General features: G+C 33.5%; 1 protein-coding gene across 1 annotated transcript; it reads left to right on the forward strand.

The window, feature by feature from the left end:
* Window positions 1–2,618: 2,618 nt before the first annotated feature.
* Window positions 2,619–8,838, forward strand: LOC143587528 (protein ALTERED PHOSPHATE STARVATION RESPONSE 1-like). The gene is made up of 5 exons (XM_077068796.1): window positions 2,619–3,481; window positions 3,578–3,646; window positions 4,361–4,566; window positions 7,405–7,628; window positions 8,186–8,838. The coding sequence occupies exons 1-5, from the start codon at window positions 2,653–2,655 to the stop codon at window positions 8,799–8,801; spliced, it is 1,944 nt and encodes a 647-aa protein (XP_076924911.1). The 5' UTR covers window positions 2,619–2,652; the 3' UTR covers window positions 8,802–8,838.
* The last annotated feature ends 13,908 nt before the right edge of the window (window positions 8,839–22,746 follow it).

Here is a 22,746-nt window from a genome sequence, read left to right on the forward strand (position 1 = left end):
GAAAGGCCGATCGAACCCTCCTTATCTATCATGACTATGATCGATGTCATGAGTCTTCAGTCTCCTCTTTATTGATCACAACTTTTATCAATAAACACCAATAGCATCACTCTGATACCAATTCAAGATCGAATTGCTATAACTCATCAAAGCGTAAAACACAATAATTAATATTAAATAACTCTCAATATTAAGAAATATAACTCAAAACCCCTATTTACTATGACCGTTCAAAGGGTAAGACCCGACCCTTTTATCGAATACCCTACTCGGATCCTTTACCCTTTTAGGAAGATATATGTACTCGAGACCCTACCCTCTAAACAATAAAAGGGTCGGGTATAAATAAGGATTTCAAGGGTCCAACCCTTTACTCTTTTAACGCAGTAATCAAATATCATTTTCTGCATCTACTAGTTGCATATTTCATATATAACTTTAATATACGAATCCTAGAACAATTATACTTTCATTTAATAACATTGTAAAGTCTAACTTTGAAAGTTTATCAACCATTTGAACTGATACAATAAATTCACATTCACGAATTACATGTAGAGAACATTTAAGTGTTTATAAATTACATGTAGAGAACATTTAAGTGAATTCCCATATATATGTTTCCACTTTCCAATCAGTAATATGACTATTTATTTTTATTTTTCTTAGTCGTTGGGAAATTTCTGATGAATCATATATGAAATACAAACCCTCCTAAATTTCAGATTAATCGCAAATCTGATGTATATCTATCTAAAAACTAGTGAACGGCTTAAAAGTTTCATATATAACTTTAATATACGAATCCTAGAACAATTATACTTTCATTTAATAACATTGTAAAGTCTAACTTTGAACGTTTATCAACCATTTGAACTGATACAATAAATTCACATTCACGAATTACATGTAGAGAACATTTAAGTGTTTATAAATTACATGTAGAGAACATTTAAGTGAATTCCCATATATATGTTTCCACTTTCCAATCAGTAATATGACTATTTATTTTTATTTTTCTTAGTCGTTGGGAAATTTCTGATGAATCATATATGAAATACAAACCCTCCTAAATTTCAGATTAATCGCAAATCTGATGTATATCTATCTAAAAACTAGTGAACGGCTTAAAAGTTTCATATATAACTTTAATATACGAATCCTAGAACAATTATACTTTCATTTAATAACATTGTAAAGTCTAACTTTGAACGTTTATCAACCATTTGAACTGATACAATAAATTCACATTCACGAATTACATGTAGAGAACATTTAAGTGTTTATAAATTACATGTAGAGAACATTTAAGTGAATTCCCATATATATGTTTCCACTTTCCAATCAGTAATATGACTATTTATTTTTATTTTTCTTAGTCGTTGAGAAATTTCTGATGAATCATATATGAAATACAAACCCTCCTAAATTTCAAATTAATCGCAAATCTGATGTATATCTATCTAAAAACTAGTGAACGGCTTAAAAGTTTGAAAAAGGGTCGGACCCTCCTTTTACCTTCTAAGGTGAAATTTAAATACCCTTTACTCGACCCATATTATCTATTCGGGTCTAATTAAGGGTTTTACGAGTCGGGTAACCGGTCCGACCCTTATCTTGCTCACTCCTACTATTTACACATAACTCGTGTTTCTCTAGATGAACCCTAATTCGGTTGCATCTCGTGTGTGTCTCTAATGTCTAACCGTAACTCGGTTTATATAGACTAACCTAACTTGCTAGCTAGAGATTACAAAATATAATAAAACCCTAATTGCAACCCTATAAACCCATTATTACATCTTTGAATCTCGCAGGCTCAATAGGTCCAATCTAGTCACCTACACATGACGGACCTATTAAGATGGAAACTACCAACAATATACTCATAGGTAAGTTTGACCCATTGGTTATTTCCCTAACAAGTATTGAGCCACATATAAGATACTCCTTTACAACCGAGTATTTAATCAAAATTAACCGTACTTGTCTTAAATCGCCATCCCTAGGTATTTCTCTCTCAGGATTATGACCAAAATACATCTAGACATCTGGTGTATCCCATGTCTCATACATCCAACATCCTTTCGGTCAAGGCCTAGATCAAATTCAGGTATCTTATACACTAGACACATAAAACTACATGGTAATATAGATCTTGCATGAGCAACACAATATAATAAAAACAAATTTAACAGGTGCTCTTTCAGAATGTTTTTTTGACATTACTATTGCAAAATTCCAACCCCCAATAAATACTCCTCTCTGTGTATCTATTATTCTACCGTTTGCATATTATCACTTTTCCTTTATTCCCTTTTCATCATTAGCAATATGAGTACCCACAATCACTAAACCCTTCAATCCATTCACCATAACTTCACACTATGCACATTCCCCTGCTTCTTCACTCTTCAAATCCCACTTCACTCCGACCAAATTCCTAATTTCACCAACTGGGTTTCCTTTTATTCCCCCAAAACCCCAATATTTTTGCTGGGTTTTAGGGTTTATTACCCACATTCCAACCAAATTCACTGTCTTTCGGACCAAACTGCTGATTTCACGAACTGGGTTTGCTTTAGTTTTCAAAATAACCCATTCTTTTTGCTGGGTTTAGGGTTTACCGTTTATCACCCACATTTCAAGAAAATGGGTATTTCACATTCAAAAGCCGATAAATGTGAAGCTTTAAGATTATGCAAACAAAGAAAGAAATTCATCAAACAAGCAATCGATTCACGCTACGATTTCGCAGCAGCTCATCTTGCTTACATCCAATCGCTTCGTGAAATCGGAATTGCCTTACGCAGATTCGCACAATCTGAACTCTTACTAGACTCGCCGTCGCCGCCGCACGCCGGAGATCAGCCGCCGGTGTCAACAGTAAGTTACATGAGGTCTAGTGCCACTAATGCCGTAACCGTTAGTCTTAACCCATCTGTTATTGATATTAGTTCTAGGGTTTATGTAGATGATATTGACGCCACGCCGTTTACAATGCCTCCACCCCCACCCCCGCCCGAATCGGGTTCTTCGTGGGATTATTTTGACCCGGCTGATGAACCCGAGAGCTTTCGGTTCGTGGGTCATGATGGGTTTCATGTTAATTTTAATAATATGAGTGTTCAGAAACAGTTTAGCGTTAAGGATACTGAGCAAGTCAACCATGATGATGTGAACTCGGTTGCTTCGAATAGTGAAGCGAAAGTGGTTGAGTTCGATGAGAATGAGTCTGCTGCTGGGGCTTTGGTGTGCAGAGTTTCACAAACGGAATCGAATAAGGATAGTTGTTGTTTGACTGAGGGGTTGACCGAGGCCGAGGAAGATCCGACTGAGTTTATAACGCATCGGGCGAAAGATTTTCTTTCTAGTATTAAGGAAATCGAGGGAAGGTTTTTTAGCGCGTGTGAATCGGGGAAAGAGGTTTCGAGGATGCTTGAGGTGGATAAAACTTGGGTTGGATGCTCTGAGTCTAAAGGTATGAAATGATATGATATGATTTTTGAATTGGATTATGTTTTGTTTCGTGTTAATATGGTCTTAAATGCTGACTATTTGTAAATGTTTAATGTAGGTAGCTCGACTGCGTCAAATTTGTTGTGTGGGAATTGTCGTAAAGGAAAAACTACACTCATTTCACATGGTAAGTATCATAGATTTTGTTATCCTTGATGTTGTATACCTGTTCTAATTCTTGCATGTAAGCAAACTTGAGCATGCCCCATTCGTGTTCGCTCAGTTCGTTTACATGCCTCGTTAATATTGTATATTTGTATTTAAAATTATAACTAGATAATACATTATGTTATATATAGAAAATTAGAATTATAATCATACATAAAAGTAACTATAAATAGATAAATAAAAAAATTAAATTACAAATGAGGCGAGCTCGGGCTCGGCTCATTTACACCCCTACGATCATGATGTTTTACCAATAGGATAAGATAAAATGTATATAATAGGCTAAGAAAATTAAAGAAAACAGAAACCATTTTAAATGGAAAGAATGAAAGATTAAGGCTAAGGAAAAAGATTAATATGAGGTAAACATGTAATGTTTGTAAGAGTGAGACTGCTTGACTGTTTATAAAAACGGATGATATTTGTAATCAGTTTTAAAAAAAATATAGGAAATATAAAAAAGCTTAAAAGATACAATAACTTCAAATATTTTGTCTTAGGCTGTTTTCAAAGTTTTGTTAATGTTCTTTTATTAAATAAATGAACGTAAAATGTTTGGACTCTGTTTGCATTTTTTAAAATCTGGGGACCAAACTTGCAATATGGTCAAAGTACAGGAACCATTTGCGAAATTTTCTCTTAACTTAATGTTTTGTGTGCTTTTGAGTTGTAGATGTGACGAATATCATTACATGGAAACGATCTACATCATTACATTCATCGTCTTCCAGAAACCCTCTAGCGCCAACATCAAAAGATGCTAATAATGATGATAGTGGAAGTGATTTTCTTGAAGAGTTTTGCATGATCGCAGGAAGCCATTCTTCGACTCTTGATAGATTGTATGCGTGGGAAAGGAAACTCTATGATGAAGTTAAGGTACTCCTTTTTGTTCATTTAGTTACGCGAACGAATGAACATATGTAACGTTCCTTTGTTTGTGTTTGTTTAAGTTCGTTTACGTCCGTTTAAGTTCATTTATGTCCACTGATGTTTGTTTATTAATGCACGGACATGAACAAACCTTTTTGTTCATTTTGTTTATGTTTGTTAGTTTTCGTTTGTTTGTTTATGTGTTGATTTGAATTGTTAGGCTCACTATAATTTAGTCTGGTTTTATTAACTTTTAGGCCCAGCAGATTGATGTTCACATTTACTTTTAATTGGTGTTTGCTTAGTTATGTTCATTTAGATTATTAACAAACAAACATAAACGAACATGAACACATTCATTTTCTTTACAAATGAACACAGACAATAAAACTCCAGTTAATTGTTTGTGTTCGATCGTTTGTTTTGTTAAAGACTTAGAGTTAAACGAACACGAACATGCCCTGTTTGTGTTCGTCTGGTTCGTTTACAGGCCTAATTTTTATATTTTCTATACTTTTATTCTTTAAAATAATTTTAACGTCATTCGGTTTTTTAAGAACAATCGAACGGTCTCCCCTTCCTAACATTACAACTTTACCTGATATATAATCTTTTATTTATCTATTTATAATTATTTTCATGTGTGTTTATTGTTTTAGTTTTATACTGATGCAGTTTCGGAAGCAATCAATGGCTCGAGAGACTCATGATTAATCAAAAGACAATAAACTGAACCGAAGTTCCAAGAACAATGTTCTTATAATAATAAACTTAATCAAAAACTCATTAAACAATAAACCCTAACATCCAATTTATACTAAACAAAGAAAATAGATAAACATGGAAACGAGATAAACATAAAACAAGAAAAGATAAACTATTAAAATAAAAGATTCCAACTCAATTTAATGCCCCTGCATCATACTCCCCATCTTCGAGAAAACTCGTCCTCGAGTTTTGCTTCAAAGCCACCCGGATCGAAAGGAATATCAACCCGATTTTGAATTATTATTATCACCACCTGAACTTCGTGTGTTGTGTCGCTCGACTTTGGACCGGTACCACCTGGATCAAACGGAACCTCAAAAAACCTAACCTGAATTTCATGTGTTGTCTCACCCGGCTCTAGAATCGAACCACCCCCTAGGTCTGTTAGGTTGTCGGGTCTCTCCACCTCCTTCTCCCCGTCTTCGAAAAAGACTCGTCCTCGAGTCTTGAGAACGTCGAAAAAATCCTCTTCTTTTTTTACACGTTGTAGAAACTTAAAAAATAACTTTTTATTCCACGTGTTTGCTCCATATGCATAATGCAAATCACTAGATGTTTCATTGGGTGGGTTTTTATGAACAAAAGTGGTAGAAATAATCCTCTCGTGTACTCCACAAAAATTCTCATCAATGCCACCATTTAACGCATCATACTTTGATAGCATACGTGTGAAAGGTTCATGCATGGGGGCCATACATACATCGATATCTCTTCATTAGTATTTATTCCATTTTGAAAACCCTCTAAAATAAGAGATTTAACATTTGAATATTTAATCAAATCTATTTCCTTTTGAAACCTCGTTTCTTCTGGAATAAAAAAAAGAATTACCATGGGTTGCCATCCAGTCCCACCGCTAGCCAACGGACCGCCTATCACAACAGTAATGCTACCACCATCATCTTCATTATTATAAATCTTGGAACTTGATTCACCACCAGTTATCCAAGAGTACCATTCTTCATCCTCGTATACATCATATAAGGGCAGAGAATCATAGTTAAAATCGTCTTCATAGACCTTAGGCTCATCTTGCGACTCGTCTTCGGGATAAGTCGGTTCATAGAACCGGGAGTGGAAATAGCACGAAAGATGCTCCTCTTCCTCGTTTGCACCGTCCCCGACGATGGTTACCGATTCGGTTTCTTTCTTGCTCATCTCCCTTTGTAATTCGAGATTGCGGACTCGTTTTCGGAGCCGGTGGATCTCTTCAAGATCGCAGACTCGTTGTCGGAGTCGTTTGATCTTCTTAAGATCCCGTGAGTCGGAACAAACTCCACCGCTGCCTCGGTCGGCGACTCTGCGAGTAGGATGTTGGTCTTCTCCACGGGCACGTGAATAGAAAATACTTTTGTCGTTGCCTCTATCGGCGATTCTACGATCAAACAAGTATTCACCTCCACGTCGAGCCATTTGAGAACCAAAAGCTTTGATACCAACTGATGCAGTTTCGGAAGCAATCAATGGCTCGAGAGACTCATGATTAATCAAAAGACAATAAACTGAACCGAAGTTCCAAGAACAATGTTCTTATAATAATAAACTTAATCAAAAACTCATTAAACAATAAACCCTAACATCCAATTTATACTAAACAAAGAAAATAGATAAACATGGAAACGAGATAAACATAAAACAAGAAAAGATAAACTATTAAAATAAAAGATTCCAACTCAATTTAATGCCCCTGCATCATATACATAGCAGAATATGTGTTATTTATTTTTTGTTATTATAATCTTACATACAAATATGCAATGTTAAATATTATAGAAATATATATATTTAATATTTTAACAAAAAGGTCATTTTTTTTTCATTTAAGTTTGTATTTTTAAATTTTAAAAATGTAACTTAAAAATATTAATATTTTCAAGCAATAAAGAATTTCAGGTCAACATGCGAATAAGTGTCGTGTTCAGGTTCACCCCTAGTCGACATCTAATGACCATTTAATTAAACAAGTCGCATTTAGGTTGACTTGTTTAACCCTTTTAAGTTAACTTGCTGACTCATCAACTCGTTTAAAACTAGAATAAAAAATATATTTATTTAATAGATACTTCTTTTTTGCAGGCCAGTGAATCAATCAGGAAAGTGTATGACAGAAAGTGTGACCAACTTAGACACCAATTTGCAAAGGATCTGAAGAGTCATGTAATTGATAAAACACGCGCTCTAGTGAAAGATCTTCATTCAAGAATCATCATTGCGTTGCACACAGTTGATTCCATATCAAAACGGATTGAGAAAATGAGGGACGAAGAGTTGCAACCACAGATTTTAGAACTCATTCAAGGGTAACAATCATTTGATTCTAATTATTGAATATCACATAATATAACAATTATTATTATTATTATTATTATTATTATTATTATTATTATTATTATTATTATTATCACTTTGGGTTACTATATTATTATTATTATTTTTATTATTATTATTATCATCATCACTTTGGGTTACTATAATGTACAGTAAGAAAAGGAGGGATTGAAAACGAGTCAAGCCGGCTCGAGCTATGGTAAGCTCGGGTCGTTGGGATTGTTTAGCTCGCTCGTCGGCTTGTTTAAATTAGGGGTGTAACGAGCCGAACCCGAGCTTGACTAGACTTGAGCTCGTTTAATTTCACTCTAGCTCGAGCTCGGCTCTGTTTCAAAAGCTTAAGCTCAGCTCATGAGTAGTTTTTCAAGCTCGAGTTAGGCCTGGGCTCGGCTTGATTGTTATTTATTAATTAACTTATACACATTTATGATAATTCATTATAATTATAATTATAATAATACATTTAACGTACGATAACGTACTATATATTATTTCGTTTTTTTTTATCCAACTTTTGAAACACGTATAGATTAAACCGGATGTGGAAAGCAATGCTCGAGTGTCATCACGCACAATACATAACCATCTCACTAGCTTACCACTTGAAGAAGTCAAAAAGTCAACAACAAGAACCAAAGAAACCGATTATAGACGAGCTTCAACAGAAGATCGAACACTTCGGTTTAAGCTTTACTGGCATGGTCAACAGTCAAACCGCATACGTTGAATCGGTCAACAGCTGGCTTCAAAACTGCATCATTCAACCAAAAGAACGGTCCAAAAAACGAGCCTTTTCGCCTCGAAGGTCCGTGGGCCCACCTATACTGGTTATTTGTCGGGATTGGTTGGCCGGGATCCAAGGTTTGCCAGCTCAGCAAGTGAGCGACTCCATTGAAGCGTTTTTGTCTCATCTTAATGAGCATGCGGTCGATGAAGGCAATACGGGTTTGGCTGAAGATCAGGAGGATGAAGGGTTGAAGTTACAGTCAATGCATTCGAGTTTGACTAAAGTTTTGGATGCATTGACCAAGTTTTCGGAGTGTTCGTTGAAGATGTACGAAGATATTAAGATGAAAGGTGAGAGTGCTCAAAATGCTTATTCAAATTATAGTCGTAGGCCACCACCAAGAGCTTTTAGTATATGATGTGAAATCCTATCTATGTGTCAAGATTATTATGGTTTACTTTCTTTTGAGTTTTGATTTTATTATTTTATGTTTATGTTTATGTTTGCGTTTTATTTATTTTTTTAGTTTTTGTTTGGATGCATTTAATTATGGTTGGGCATATTACATTATTCATTCGATTTATGAACTAGTAATTGAACCACAGGTAAGAATATAGTAGTTGCATAAATAGTCACATTATAGTCTTGTTTGTTTTTGCAGCTTTTGTGGAAGAAAGAATGGCATCCAGGGTGAGTGGTATTGTGATTTAGGAGGACCTGTGCCTATAGGTGATCAAATCGGGTTGGTCAAAGGAACCGGAACCGGTTCAGAACCGGTTCCATTAGTCAACATCACTGTTTAAACCGGTTCCATGGTCGAACCGGTTAGGGAACCGAACCGGTTCCCCAACCCTCGGACCCGGAACCGGTTCTGACCGGTTCCTAAACCGGTTCTTACACTGTAACCGGTTCCAACCGGTTACAGTGTAAAATATTATTTTTTTTTTCGTTTTTCGTTTCCACTGCTTGTGTAGGTGATGATTTGTGTTCTTCTGATTTCTGAAGAGGCTCATGCTACTTTTGTTGTTCACCCACAGAGCAATGGTAAACAACATATTGAACTTAATGCTATGAGTGTCAGCGTGTTTGAATTGATTAGTCTGTATCGTGTATCGTGTAATGGTGAACTTAAATCTGTATCGTGTTATATTTGTTGAGTTTGCTATGTATTATAGTCTTTTGGCTTACGCAAGTCAAATGCTGAATTATAATCAAGAGCGGTGTTATACGATTCGTATTTGTATAACATGTTAAATAAAAAAAACAATTAACATAAAATTCATTTTATTTACTTTAAGAAGTTCAAAAAAAAAAGGTTACATGTTTTAAAATATTCAAAAACAAACTAACAAAACATTAAACTTATAAATATAAAGTTGTGACATTATTTCTAGAAAAGCCTTCTTGTTCGTCGTAATTATTGAGTGGCGATTTATTCATCAGAATTACTTGTAGAAACGCCTTCTTGTTCGTCGTGCACTCGAACATCAAGTGGTGTTTCGTCTTCCAGAGTGGTTACGTGTTGAACACGATCGATTGAGTCCAAGTGATCCTTCAAGCAAATGCACATCTCCACCGACTCCGAATTCAGTCTTGTTCTTCTCACCGATATTACCCTGCCACTAAGAGAAAAAGCAAATTCCGAAGCTACCGTAGAAGCTTGGGCGGTTAGTAAATCACGGGCCATGGTGGCAAGAATCGGAAACTCGGTTTCCTTTACCTTCCACCAAGCCAAAACATCAAAAGTGCCATATTCCTCTTCGGATAAACCGGTAGAGAAATCATATGCACTATACCTTCCTAGTTCGCTTGAAGGGGTGTTACCCCTTTGTTTTTTAGCCGTTACGTTGCGAACGGTGTTCATAAGGCTAATCATGGGGTCTCGTACTCTAGTAGCACTTGAACTTGATGAAGACCCCCCCGGCGTAGGCATGTGTATGTTTGACCCATATTTATTTATATAAAAGTCATACATAAACTTAAAATTCAAGTTAAAATCATTTTGTGCCTCTGTTGAAAAGTTTGGGTCAACTTCATGCATATCTAAGGCTGAAAAAATTTCGTCTATCACACATTCAACCCCCGTAACATTTAACATTGGGTTTAAAGCGGCGGTGCAAGTAAAAACCGGTGGCAATTCAAGAAAGTATTTTTTTAATTTAAACTTCATTGGTAATATGATGTTTGAAAACATTGGACTTTTATTTTCAAATTCTTTAAGATTGTTAACGATTAAAAATAACTCCGAAAGAACCAAGGGACTTGTCGGATAATACGTTCCCGATAGTTTCGTAGTTGATGTTTTAAAAACTTCAAGAAAAGTCGATAAGTCATTGATAATTTCCCATTTCTCATTTGAAAAGGGGATTGCCAAATCATTCTCGGCAAGACTAGAATGAAACATTTGTAAAGTTTCTCTTTGTTTCAAAGCACTTTGAAACATTATGCAAGTGGAATTCCATCGATGAGGTACATCCCAATTAGCTCCCAAAGCTTTTCTTCCCGTATCTTTACAAAATTTTCTATAATCCATTTGTCTTTTTTTACTTTTCTTAAAAACTTCATGTAGCATTACTCTAAAATCGTTTATAACCGATGTAACCTCATCCGAAGCAAGTCCGTCTTGCACGATTAAATTAATGATATGTGCAACACACCTTGAGTGAAAAAATACACCATTGCAAATCGGCGTATATTTTAATTTTAATTTATCAACCGCCGATGTATTATTCTACGCGTTATCAAATGCAATTGAAAATATTTTATTTTCTAGTTTATAAGTTTTTATAACATAATCTAAAATTTCAAACAAATTATCTCCCGTATGTGGATACTCAAAGAGTTCGAAAGCAATGGTGCGTTTCATCATTTCCCACGATGACGGGTCTACCCAATGAGCGGTGACACAAAGATAAGATTCGGGTAGACCATGTGGAGCCGACCAAACATCACTAGTTAAGTTTATTCCCGTATTTATATTTTCAAAATATGCAATTAGTACCTCTTTGGCCTTCTTCCACAATTTTAAACAATAACGTTTAAGAGTATGACGACTTACGTGAGTGTATTGTGGTTGAAGCGTATCTCGAATCATGGCGGTTAAGCGAGGGTTGTCGAAGTGGCTAAACGGCAAAGCTTCTTGAATCACAAACTTCGCCATACGATCTTGAACTCGATCAATTTGGTATGTAAATATTCCGCCTTCACTATCCATTTGCGTTTGTTGCGACTCGACGTTCTGTTTCAACGCCCTGCAATACGGTCTTTCGATGTGTTTCTTCAAATTTGAATTCGAAAGTGGGTTTAAATAAATCCCACAAAACTTGCACCGAGCCTTCAATGAATGGTCACTCAATTCAACCAAATCCCAATTGCACCAAATCTCTTGATTACGATTATGAGGTACAATACGAACGAAACTTGGTCCGGCGGTGGAACCTTGACCAACCGATGATTGTGAGGCAGCCATAACAACAAATATGAATATAGAAGAAGAGAAAACAAGATATTAGAGAACTCAGAACGTTGTAATAGCGTTTTTTTGTATTTTTTTGCGTTCGGGTTTGCGTTTTGAGTGTTGTGATGAACCCATTACACCAAATACCTATTTATACTAGTAGTGGGGTGTTTGGGGAGCCAAAAAAACGGCCATTTTTGACCCCAACGGTCAAAAAACGGCCATAAAACCGTTTCCCAACGGCTAGAACTACTCCAACGGCTAGAACCGGTTCCGAACCGGTTCCGGTTCCTACCCGGTCCACCTCCAAAAATGTCAAACCGGTCCCGGATCGTCGGGTTGAAACGGAACCGAACCGGTTCCTACGAAAAACGGGTAGGAACCGGTTCGGTTCCGGTTCGGTTCCACCAAACCGGTTCCAGGAACCGGTTTTGTTGTCCACCTCTACCTGTGCCTATATGTATTTAATTGGGCCACTAGAAGCCTTAAATTTAAAACAATTTTGCCCTACTATATGATATACATCATGAGTGTAAAATGAGGTTAATACAATAATACTTAAATTTGTAAAATTGAATTAGTTAAATAAACCAAAGAGAGTGTTTTGATTGTACTTATGAACACCAACAAAAAGAAAATACATCAAAGACCATCAGTTGCGGATTTGAATCATGGAAGTCAAACGAATAGTGAAATTTGGAGACATGCTTGAATGCAATGCAAGAAATGATGTCGGATGCTTAATTATACGATAACCGAGTCTCTCACTCTTTGGTCCTTGATATAAGGCTAAATATATATAATTCCTTTGTATATTTTATACAATATTTTATTAGTTTTTTTTGGTTTTTATGATTGTATATTACTAATTTATTTAAATAATGTAGGTCTCGGGACTTGATCGTAGCGAAAAAGGGCGAAAAACAAGCAAAAGCAAGCCAAACCGCAGGATTAGGAAACGAACCGGACCAGGCCACCCCCCCCCCCTAGCCGGAGCGCCGCGCGGCCAGAGAGGGGGAGGCCCGTCGTGCGGCGCAGCCACCCAGTTTTCCAGAATCTTCGAATTTTTATCAGTTTTGAGCCTTGGAAACCTATTTAAACACCCCTAAACTTAACCTTAAAGATAACCTGAATACCCTAGCCGTTTGGGACGAAATTTAGAGCTCAAGAGGAGATATTTTGGAGGGTTTGAGGGCAAGGAATCAGCCGCTGATGTGCTTATTATTTAAGGACGAAGACCAAGGGTTTTATCACCTTTAATCTTCCGTTCTTATTTATTTTCGCCATGATTTCCTTTATTATTGGTTTGTTTGATTTTATTATGCTAGGCTAAACATTATAGATTGCCTAGGCTTATAATGAACATTTGTTAATATTTGATTTTGACTTGGGATTTATTTATCGTTATGGTTTTATGAACTAGTAAAATGTTTAATTATATTAAGTTGATGCGTATGTGTGCTTAAGGTTGTTTAATTAAGTTTTATTATTCCATAGCTGCCTTGATTATTGTTTGTCATTATGATAGATTGCTATTAAGTCATCTAGTTTGTGTTTTTGACTATTTTATGATTGATTTCGAATAAGCTCATAGGAATATCATTATTTAATTAAATAAATTTAAGTGTGCTGCTAACTTAAATAACTGTAAGGTGTTAGGTTATTGGTAGGTTTTTGTTGATCAGAATTGCTAGATTTAGTTCTTCGTAAGGAATCTGTCTAGGTTTGATTGGTTAACTTTGTCTATCGAGTCAATTGAATATATTAGATTGCCTTTGATTTCCGCGCTGTAAGGTAGGATTTCATATAAAGAAACTAGTTTGTAAATAATTAGGTGATCTTAAGGAAACTTGATTTTTAATACTGGTAAGTGTAAACTTATTAGAAACCAATAAGTGTCTTCTTGAGAAGGGTTAGAGGTCATGTTCGGGTTTTCTTTTAAGCGTCTATTTTTTACGACCCCAGTTCCATAACTATATATTTTTCCAGTTAATGATAACTGAAACTTGGGGGATTCTACCTTAGGTGGTTGCTTGTCATCATTTGAATTATATCTAGGTTTAAGTCATCTTTAAGTCTTAGTGATTAATTTAATATTAGGTTTTAGTAAAAAAAAAAACCCCAATAATAATAAATAAATAGTCGTGCCTGTAGTTAAGTCTAAATTTAGCTAGTTAACGTAATTTAAGAGTTCTGTGGGTTCGATATCCGGACTTACTTAGCTGTACTAGAGTCGACCGGTTCACTTGCCGATTAGTAGTTTTAGTTAAGAGTCTGGAATTATTACTTAGTGTCTAGATTAGCGTTTATTTAGTTAATAAATTAACAACTACTTTTAGGACATTAGTCATTTTCTTTTAACAACGCTTAGCAAGTTATAAACCCTTCCCAATTTGATGAAGGTTAAGCCGTTAAGGGCTGTATGGCAATTGCTGAATCATTAAGTGCTGAACCATAAAGATGTCTGAATGGTTAAAAGAGTCTGAATCAGTAAGATCTGAACAAGTTAAAGTCTGTTTGGTTGGACATCTAAATAGCTGTAGAAAATGACTATCTTAACCTCTGAACTAATTTATGCCGAATAGGATGCCATTTTCAAGTGTTTTTTTTTTACTTTTTATAATCCTTTTCAAGTGTTGTGATTGATAGTTTAAAACCAAACATCAGCCTATTTATATCAAGTAGACATGTGTAGAAATACAATAAACAAATACAAGAAAAAAAAGTTCAAAAAAATTGCCTCTACAGAAATCTGTTACTAACGGATTGATTTTAAACACCTGCACATCCCAACGGTAATACCCGGTTATACCCGGTTTTCGGATATTTACAGAACCTGACATAGAGTATTAAAAAAACCTGGTCTGGCCCTGCAGCGCATAAACTGCCTGCTGCTGTTACTTTTTGGGGCTGCACTATTTTTTGACTTCAAACTCCATATTTTTTGTATCAATCTCAAGAGTTCATGTTTATTCATAAAACAACCTTATTTTATTTATTTTAAATATATTTAGGCAACATCATTAAACATTTTCATATGGAAACACAAACAGTTATTCATGAATATTATTCGACTGAAGGGTTTAATAAACCCCAAATGCCAAATTTAATATCAATAATAATATATCATATAAAAACAAACTCGGATAAAGAAATTTGTTATAATTTCTTAAAAATGATGAGATAAGAATAATAACATAATTTACCATGGAGGAAGTGAGGTTGCTTCAAATGCAGGAGAGATGCCCACGAATGATGAATTTGATTGCTTAACTTTAGTTCAAAGATATTCATTGATCGTGTTCCTGTTTAAACCATACTATAATAGTTAAGTCATTCTCGCCTAAAGATTGTGTAAGATAAACTTTGCAAATGTAACGGGTCAAAATGATTGGTACTCACCTTTAAAGTCATAATAATCAAAATACGATCCAAACGGGCCAAAACGACTCATTACTCACCTTTAAAGTCATAATAATCAAAATACAATCTAAGCGGGCCAAAATGGCTCATTTGCTAATCTTGCTTTTTTCCTTCAATTAAAAACAACAAAAGGAGAATAATCAAGGTTTCCAAACCTATAAAGAAAACATCAAATGGATAATTCATTGATCTCCTATGATTTTTTATATTACATGATAAAATTCTGTTTTGTCACCAACTGCACAGCTGCAGAAATTCAATTATATAACTAAATATCTGAGTAACCAGACTTATAGAGCATTTCAATTATGTATAATACACCTCGAACGAACAATCTATTGATTTTATATTATTTTTAAAAAGAATGATAAAATTGAAAAAAAGCTGAAAATTCAACACTATAACATTATGACCTATTCTGTTTTCCAGCCCCCGTTTAATACTTTTAAGCCAACTAAAACTACCAAATTTGTTTCACATTCATCGATATACTCATAGGTAGTGAGCAACTATGATACTTATCATAATACGAATCAAATATGCTTTATCCTTTTCGCATCTAACCATCAAATGAAATAAAAACTTAAAACATAAGCGGTTTTTATATGAAAGTAGCCCGAATTACAAACTACTTACCTCATAGCTCGTCACAATGTACGGCTTGATTCTTGGATCATGTATTCAAGTGCCAGATGCCGTGTGTGTCCCTTGTCATAGTTCATCAAAAGTCCTATGACATCAACTATGTTATATTCATATGGGTCAAAAATCCTCTGTTCTTACTTTGCATTCATATACATATACATATAGATATATTCTTTCAACTAATAATGAAATATTCAACAATCCTCTAAAATTCATGGTTTTATTTGATTGAGGCATTTATACAAACACTTTATAGGCATCATAAGGCTTTATCATCTTTACAACTAGAGAAGATGATCATAAGGCTAATCCTGTTGAATACAAACTCTATGTACAAATAAGCATCAATTTATATCAATCAATGCACAATAGCCCCAAGCACATCAAGTCTCAGTACAACACCAAATATGGTTGAAAACATAAAAATAGCTAGAAATTTTTATCAAAAGCGACCTGGGAAATTTCATCTTTTTCATAGTCATAATTTTCTTCCTATATGTTCAATGCACACATTCATTACTAAGAAATTAACACATTCAACATTAAAAAAGTGTATAGATTTATGGTATGTGAAATAACCTAAAAAGCCGTTTATACACGTACCAAAGTGAGCTTGCTGTAGATCGACCCATTCTGACCCGATTAAACTGAATCGATTCAATCCAAATAATAAAAAATGGGTTAAATAGAACTCCAAAATCGATTAAATCTGACTTGATTGAGGATGGAATTGAAATCCATTGAATCAAAAATAGAAATTTTGCCTGGATAGCAGCAAACTGGAATCGATGGAGCATAAATAGAAGGGTGTTAAGGGAAGGGGAGACGTGAGGAGGTGAAGAGGAATGGGAGACCCGGTGGTGAAGAAGGGTAGAAGGGGTATATGGATCGTTTGAATGGTCCAGTGACGCTCAAAGGTTGTCTGGTTTTATGTTGACGAACCAAACACAGCAACATCTGACCTAATAGCACATTGAATGGTTTCCATTATGAGGTAAACAAACACCCCCTTTATTATGACCATTGGGACACCCTTTTTTCGGCGATAAAATCTAATTATTTCACCAGTTATTTTCGGAAAAGTATGGTTATATTGATTCATAATAAAATATAGGTTTGTTGGATTGTAATAATTCATATTGACTGGTATTGGCCGATAATAATACCTATCATTTTATTGCTGCTAGCGGTCCCAAATTAAAAAAAGGTAGCCCTAGTGCCCTTCCGTTAAAAATGACTTAACGGCGTTATACCTTTTTTCCCGAAATTCAAACTAATGTTTTAGGGTTTTTGATCGGAAGGAGGATACGAGTCGATTGATATAAAGTTTCGTTCGAAACGGTGCTCCAAAACGACGAAACAATGTTTCAATTCGGTTGTTTAAACTTACAATTAACAAAAATCAAGTCGTTTGGATCACCGTTTCGAGCTAAGTTTTACCTCAATCGACTCCAACCCATCTTGACCTTCTTGCAAAATTCTTTTGATCCATCATGACCCATCTCAATTTAAAAAATTATCAAAATTAACCCAAAACAACCCAAATGGGTTTGTTTTGCCACCCTTAGTTTGAAATTAGAAAAAAAGTATAACGCTGTTAAGTCCTTTTTAACGGTGGATCATTGGGGGCCAACTTTTTTAAATTTAAGACCACCAGTGATGATAAAATGAGTAGGGATTATTATCGGCCAATACTTATTAATAGTGAATATTAAAATTCAATAAACCTAAAATATATAAATTGAAATAATTTTAAATTCCAGTTACTACCTAATGCAATAATAAATTACATTTAGAACCTTGGAATCGTCACACCGCAATAGCCACAATATTATAAATTCCGGGTATGAAATAAATATATATATGGTAATGGCACCCACTACAATATACAGACCATCTGGTTAATAAACAATTACGATTTATATATAGGTCTGTTAGGTTAGGTACCCGTGTAAAACACAGGTTAAAATAGATAAATTTATTTAAATAATAACACAATGTGAAATATAAAAAATATGTTCAACATATAAAAAAATAATATATAATTGAATAAATTACACAATACACAGTATGGAAATAAAAAGTTACAAATTCGTAAATCTCTAAATATTTTTTTATATACAGTATTTGTAATTTAGTTTGTAATTTTATCCTTCATATTAAAATTAGTAGTTTCAGTTTGTTTTTTGTTTCAACTCTAGATATGAAACACACAGCTGACCATGTGTTAAAACAGGCTTCTCAAAAACAAACAAACCATCTAAAGCGATTAACCTTAACTTTTATTAATCTTTATTGCAAAACAAACATAAATTGAAAATTTATTTCCTTGAAATTTGAAATTAATTATTTTATCTAAGTCAAAGTGAAAATCTATTACTTATAAAAGCTTAATATTAATAACTAAATAATATATTTATGTTGGTATTAAACTTTTTTAACCAGGAAATAATTATTAAAAAAAGAAAATAATAGATTAAAAAGTAAAAGGAATTAAAGATAAAACTATTAATAAGAAAAATAAATATATATTTAATATGAGAGAGAGGTGGGAAAATTATGTAAGGATTACTCATGTTTAATAACATATAGCATTAAGACCTATGCAGAACACGAGTCAAAATAAATAAATTTATTAAATAATAACACAATGTAAAATAGAAAAAAAATATATAATGTATCGTAAAATAAATTACGTATTACGCAACATATAAATAAAAAGTTGTTGAAAATTCGTAAATCTTCAAATATTTTTTTGTATAAAATATTTGTAAATTTATTATTCATATTAAAATTATTAGTTTCACTTTATTTTTTGTTTCAACTATATATAATGGAACACATAACTGGGCATGTGTTAAAACATGTTGTCTCATAAACAAACAAATTATCTAAAGCAATTGGCTTTGGCTTTTATTAATCTTCATTGCGAAACAAACATAAAGTTAAATTTTCTTTTTTTGAATTTGAAATTAATTATTTTATCTAAACCAATGTGAAAATTCGTTGTTTATAAAAACTTAATATTAATAGTAGTACAATATATATAAAACTAAATAATATAATTATGTTGGTATTAATTTTTTTAAACCAGAAAATAATTATTAAAAAACAAAAATAATATATTAAAAAGAAAAAAGAAAAACATATAAAACTATTAATAAGAAGAAGAAATATATATTGACATGAGAGAAATGAAAAGATTTTGTAAGGATCACTCATGTGTAATGACATAAGGCATTAAGACCCGTGTAGAACACAAGTTAGAATAAATAAATTTATTTAAATAATAACTCAATTTGAAAAACAATAAACATGTTCAAATGATATAAAGATATAATATATGGTAGAATAAATTACACATTACACAATATGAAAATAAAAAGTTTTTGAAAATTCGTAAATCTCTAAATATTTTTTGTATACGGTATTTGTAATATTAACCTCAATATCAAAATTAATAGTTTCGTTTGGTTTTGTATTTCAACTTTATATAATGAAACACATAACTTACCATGCGTTAAAACATGTTGTCTCAAAAACAAACAATCATCTATAGTGATTGACTTTAGTTTTTATTAATCTTCATTGGAAATCAAACATAAAGTGAAAATTTATTTATTTGAAATTAATTAGTTTATCTAAATCAACATGAAAAATCATTATTTATAGAAGCTTATTATTAATAACTAATACAACGTATTTATATAAAACTAAATAATATATTTATGCTTGTATTAAATTTTTTAATCAAAATATAATTATTAAAAAGAGAAAATAATTGATTAAAAAGGAAAAAAATTAAATAGAAAATTATTAATAAGAAAGATAAATGCATTTAATAAGAGAGAGATGTGGGAAAAATTTGTAAGAATTATCTTGTGTGATGTCATGTGGCATTGAAAAACCTTTATTTATTATATAGTATAGATATTTGGTCACCAAATTACAATCTGTATTATAGGATGAAAAAACTCTTAAAAGTTTATAGGTCACTTTTTATTATTTTGGTCACTAAGATTATATCTAAGATATTTTTCTGTATTATCAAAGGGTTGTAGCATAATGGTATTAAGATGTATACATAATTTTTTTTTCTTTTTTTTTTCTAAGGAGTTTAAGCATTTAGCCACAATATCAAGATGTATACGTAGTTATTTTTTTCTTTAAAAGCAGTATTAATGGTTTTTATACCCATTACAAAACAACTAAGAAGTAAGAAGTGAACAAACAGAATAATCTATGTGTGTATTGCAACGACATTGATAAATATGATTTATATAACGGGAAAAGTGATATAATAGATTTATAAAACTGTCCATAGGGTAGTAAATGAGCTAAACATAATCGAAAAGGGTATTTTTCATGTTTAGCTTTTTAAGTTTTGATTGGACAAATGAAGGTTCACGGGCATCTAACCGAACAATTTTTTTTGTTCGCGCCGTTCGTTCATTAACGGAGTTAACTTGTTTGTGAGCATTTCACAGACACAAATGAACTCAAACAATGTTTTATTTGACTTGGCTAACCGAGAATGATCAATATCAACGGTTCAGTCCGGGTACCAAGTTGTGTTGGCGTGTTATTTGATTTGGCTAACTGAGAATGTTCGGTATCAACAGTTCGGTCCAGATACCAAGTTGTGTTGGCGTGTTATTTGATTTGGTTAACTGAGAATGGTCGGTATCAACAGTTCGGTCCAGATACCAAGTTTGTGTTAGTGTGAGGGTGTCTTTTAACATTTTCATATTCATGCATTTAATTTTATATATAAAGTAATCATATAATGCTCATACATATATTTTTTTTATAGTTAATATTTTTGCTTAAATCTATATGAAAATATTAGAAAAGTCATTAGATAAATATTAAAAACCTTTAATTAATAAATATTAGCAGGTATATTAACGAACATAAAAGAACACTTATCGAATGTTCATAAACAAAATTGAACGAACATGATCTCTGTTCCTGTTCTAACATTTAGTTCATCAAACGAATTCCTTGTTCATGTTCACAAGCGAACTTCTCGTCAAGCATTTTATGAACAGTTCTTTGAATATTCAGTTTGTTTACAACGCTAGTTGGTTTTATAGTTGGAGATGAATTAATGTTTATAAAGATTTCTAAAAAAGTGATGTAAAAGTTTACGAGAGCTGCGTACATTTAGCTTCTTGCTTGTGAATTGTGATGGTCCACCCGAAGTGATGTCCATACCGACATAACGCCTGATGAACTCTCCAGCCTTTCACGTTTTAAACGTCTTATTATAATTATATTATTATTTATTTAAAAAATTGAAAATAATGTCCAGATCTGAAAGCGAGCTTTAAAAAAATTTATAATAATAATAGAGGTATTGTCAGGTTGGTTATCGACGTGTTCAAAGGATATTTGATTTTGTTATAATATTGTTATCCTATACCTACCAAAAAGATAATGCTATATTTTTCAAATTTCCATTTTTCAACATGAGACTCTCGCTAATACCCGATGACTCGATGAGTTTGATTAGGCTATCCGTTATAGTGGGGGGCATCGAATCTCCTTCATCGTACCACGTCAACATCACGTTATCACCGCGTAGAAAATGGGGCATCGAAGCCCGCCCCGCTATGGTTTAATGCCTCTTGGACACCCCCAATATATATATATATGTTTGTGTGTATGTGAGAGATGAAGAAAGAGAGGGCCCACCACCCTTCCTTCCGCACCCGTGGTTGATGCTGTCGCTATCTAGTCAAAAATATTAAAATTAGTGTTCCTAATCACCTAAGCAAGCTAGGGTAAGTAGGGTGTCGAACCACGAGGAGTATGCAGTTAGTGTAATGCGAAACTGATTGCTAACATTATGAAGTCAACTATAAACAATGCTGATCACACTAGCAATTGATTTGGTTTTAATATCAAACAAATAACTTAAGCAAGATTCAAGCAATAAACAAAACAAATCATACCCGGGAATCCAAGTAAGCAATTAACAGTATTCTCATGCAACCTAACAGATTAGTTATCCTAAGTCAACTAAAGATTAATTAACGAGCTAAACCGTAGGCATCCACAATCGCTAACACACGGCACTGGTTATCAAACGGTCCCTGCCAGTGTGACTCAACTAAAGGCAATTGTATGCTTTCTTGTAATTAACTAGTCAACTCAACCCTACGAGCAATTATTATAGCAACCGACAAACTAATCGTTCTGATCGACAAAAACCTAAACCGACTGAGTGCACGGACATACTAAACATCAATACTCATAGATTAACCAAAAGATAATTACAATTAGTTGTTATAGTACATGAGAAAATAACTGAAAGATTACGAACTATACATCCCGGGTATGACTCGAAAGGATTACCCGCGATTCGTCATCTCTCGGTCTTCAATCTTGATGTTATAGATCATGTAGGTGAAGGAGAGATGATTGGAATTGATGGTTTTCTCCTTTGCTGCTCTCAAAATGGTTTGGTAACTGCCTCCAGAGATCTCCCTTCTCAAACCCTAACTTTTTCGTTATATAGGGTTTTAAAATAGCGACTCCCTTAGTTTATTTTGGTCTAGCATATGGTACTCCAGTTTTAGCAAATGGTACTCTAGCTCAGCAAATGGTACTCTAAATTTAGAGTATGATACTCTAAATCAACAAACCATACTTTAAAAACTCCTGATGTACGCTCCTCTTATGCTCAGCATATGATACTCTGAATTTAGCTTTTACCCAAATCCTCTGGTTTTGATCATATGCTATCACACATCATCCCGGGTCTTCATTATGTGCTCGTACAAGGCCATATTAACTGCTTTAATCACCTATGACCTGAAATATAACAAACACG

Source organism: Bidens hawaiensis, unplaced genomic scaffold (assembly GCF_021521415.1).
Source record: "Bidens hawaiensis isolate Kalapana, Puna unplaced genomic scaffold, B.hawaiensis_p1.1 tig00035541_1, whole genome shotgun sequence".
Classification (NCBI taxonomy): Eukaryota; Viridiplantae; Streptophyta; class Magnoliopsida; order Asterales; family Asteraceae; genus Bidens; species Bidens hawaiensis.